The sequence below is a fragment of the Bison bison genome, unplaced genomic scaffold, assembly GCF_000754665.1.
Source record: "Bison bison bison isolate TAMUID 2011002044 unplaced genomic scaffold, Bison_UMD1.0 scf7180017864506, whole genome shotgun sequence".
Lineage (NCBI taxonomy): Eukaryota > Metazoa > Chordata > Mammalia > Artiodactyla > Bovidae > Bison > Bison bison.
The window spans coordinates 2,766,776-2,769,323 of record NW_011495063.1 but is presented as its reverse complement, the minus strand read 5'-3'; the positions used below and the strand labels follow the sequence as shown (position 1 = coordinate 2,769,323).

The following is a 2,548-nucleotide window of genomic DNA, read 5'->3' as shown; positions in this document are numbered from 1 at the left end:
CACTTTCATCAAGAGGTTTTTTAGTTCCTCTTCATTTTCTGCCATAAGGGTGGTGTCATCTGCATATCCGAGGTTATTGATATTTCTCCCAGCAATCTTGATTCCAGCTTGTGTTTCTTCCACTCCAGCATTTCTCATGATGTACTCTGCATCTAAGTTAAATAAGCAGGGTGACAATATACAGCCTTGATGTACTCCTTTTCCTATTTGGAACCAGTCTGTTGGTCCATGTCCAGTTCTAACTGTTGCATCCTGACCTGCATACAGATTTCTCAAGAGGCAGGTTAGGTGGTCTGGTATTCCTATCTCTTTCAGAATTTTCCAGTTTATTGTGTTCAAATCCCTGGAGGTGACAACTGTAGCCAACAGAGAAAGGGAAGAAAGGAAGGGAGTGCCTCCCGCACCCACCTCTTTGTCTCCAGCTCTCACGAGGGGGTGGGGATAGGGGTCCAAGGGTCCAAGAACAACAGTGAGATCTGGAATCTCCTCCGGACTCTTGTCACCTGCCTCTGGGGGGAGGGGGAGGCAAAGATGGCAAGCATCTTTTGAGTTCATTTCTCCAGCTTTCCCCTGGGATGAGTGGACAGACAGCCCACCTCCTACCCTCTGAGCAGCTGTTTTGGGGTTGTAGATGGACCGTGGCGAATTCCAGCAAGACTCAGTGCTGAAGCAGCTGGAGGTGCTCAAAGAAGAAGAGAAGGAGTTTCAGAACCTGAAGGTAAGGAGAGCCCTGCTTACAGTCACCGCACGGCCTGGATTCTAGGCTTCAGCGCTGATGACCCCAGCCCCAGATCCGAGCAAACTACAGCAGCAAATAAGAAGAGAAAGGCCAGAACTCACCTTTGGGATCTCTCCTCTCCATCAAGTTGGGATCACCGCCCCCCCAACAAGGAGATGAGAGAGTTAACTTCCTCTCCAATCACATTTATAATGAATTTCCATGTTCTGGACTAAAACAAAAAATAATGAAAGGTTCTCACATGACCTTGAGCTGCTGCTGCTGCTGCTAAGTTGCTTCAGTCGTGTCCGACTCTGTGCGACCCCATAGACGGCAGCCGACCAGGCTCCCCCATCCCTGAGATTCTCCAGGCAAGAACACCGGAGTGGGTTGCCATTTCCTTCTCCAATGCATGAAAGTAAAAAGTGAAAGTGAAGTCGCCCAGTTGTGTCTGACTCTTCGAGACCCCATGGACTGCAGCCTACCAGGCTCCTTCGTCCATGGGATTTTCCAGGCAAGAGTACTGGAGTGGGGTGCCATTGCCTTCTCCGGACCTTGAGCTAGCTGCTCTGAAATAACAAAACTTGCTGGGCAAGACTGGCTTTCCCAGGTGGCGCTAGCAGAAAGAACCTGCCTGCCAATGCAGGAGACGTAAGAGACAGGAGTTCTATCCCTGGGTTGGGACGATCACCTGGAGAAGGAAATGGCAAGCCACCGCAGTATTCTTGCCTGGAGAATTCCAGGGACAGAGGAGCCTGACGGGCTACAGTCCATAGGGTGGCAAAGAGTTGGACATGACTGAGCGATTAAGCACACACTGGGCAAGACCCTACTTGAATACCTGCCAGCATCCTGCCCAGGCTAATAATCCACACCCCCACTCTGGCCCCCTGCCTACCTCCCCTACCTTCCTCCTATCTGTCCCTGGCCCTTCCCCACTGTCCATCAGGTGATGTGACAAGGCTCTCCCTCTGGCCCCTGCAGGACCCCACCAATGGCTACTACAGCGTCAACACCTTCAAGGAGCACCACTCGACCCCCACCATCTCGCTGTCCAGTTGCCAGCCGGACCTGCGCCCCACAGGCAAGCAGCGCGTGCCCACTGGCATGTCCTTTACCAACATCTACAGCACGCTGAGCGGCCAGGGCCGCCTCTACGACTACGGGCAGAGGTTCGTGCTGGGCATGGGCAGCTCGTCCATCGAGCTCTGCGAGCGGGAGTTCCAGCGGGGCTCGCTCAGCGACAGCAGCTCGTTCCTGGACACGCAGTGCGACAGCAGCGTCAGCAGCAGCGGCAAGCAGGACGGCTACGTGCAGTTCGACAAGGCGAGCAAGGCTTCGGCCTCCTCCTCCCACCACTCCCAGTCCTCTTCGCAGAACTCCGACCCCAGCCGGCCCCTGCAACGGCGGATGCAGACGCACGTCTGAGCATCCCGGACCGAGGGTGGGGGACGGGTCGGAGCTCGGTCTGGCTCTGCAGAGACTTTGCAAAGGACCCCGGAAGCAGCCGCCTTCAGGACAGCCCCGAGGGCCACCACCCTCCCCGCAGCCCCGACCGATGGAGCACAAACGTGGGCCTGGCGGCAGCGCAGAGACACGGGAAAAGGAAGCAGCCGAGAGGAGGTGTGCTCTTTACCGGCCTCTCAGTCCCGGCCTTTTTCTGGAAGCCCTCCTCCACCTGCTCCTCCCACAGGCTCCAGAGGCAGCTAAAACTCTGGTTTTGTGAATTGTACCCGTTGCTGCCCGCCAGCCCTGCCCCCATTCTTGTGCTTCAGTACCGCAGCCCTGGGAAGCAGGGGGTCAAGCGCTCCCCGGTGCTGAGCTACCCCA

The 2,548-nt window shown here is 55.8% G+C and overlaps 2 protein-coding genes across 5 annotated transcripts in view; one reads left to right on the top strand and one right to left on the bottom strand.

Moving 5' to 3' along the window:
• KIRREL3 (kin of IRRE like 3 (Drosophila)) overlaps window positions 1-2,542 on the top strand; it is a 609,658-nt gene extending 607,116 nt beyond the window's left edge. The window contains exons 17-18 of the mRNA XM_010829490.1: window positions 632-718; window positions 1,703-2,542. Of these exons, the coding sequence (XP_010827792.1) occupies window positions 632-718; window positions 1,703-2,146 (531 nt within the window). The 3' untranslated portion in view covers window positions 2,147-2,542. The remainder of the gene's footprint in view (window positions 1-631; window positions 719-1,702) is intronic.
• ST3GAL4 (ST3 beta-galactoside alpha-2,3-sialyltransferase 4) overlaps window positions 264-2,548 on the bottom strand; it is a 56,210-nt gene continuing 53,925 nt past the window's right edge. Inside the window, exons 11-12 of one of the 4 annotated variants that reach the window (XM_010829493.1) lie at window positions 841-950; window positions 264-673 (exon numbers count right to left, since the gene is read on the bottom strand). In XM_010829493.1, the coding sequence (XP_010827795.1) occupies window positions 873-950 (78 nt within the window). In that variant the 3' untranslated portion in view covers window positions 264-673; window positions 841-872. Of the gene's footprint in view, window positions 683-766; window positions 951-2,548 lie in introns of those variants that run through there. The other 3 variants (XM_010829495.1, XM_010829496.1, XM_010829492.1) reach the window with 3 other exon arrangements.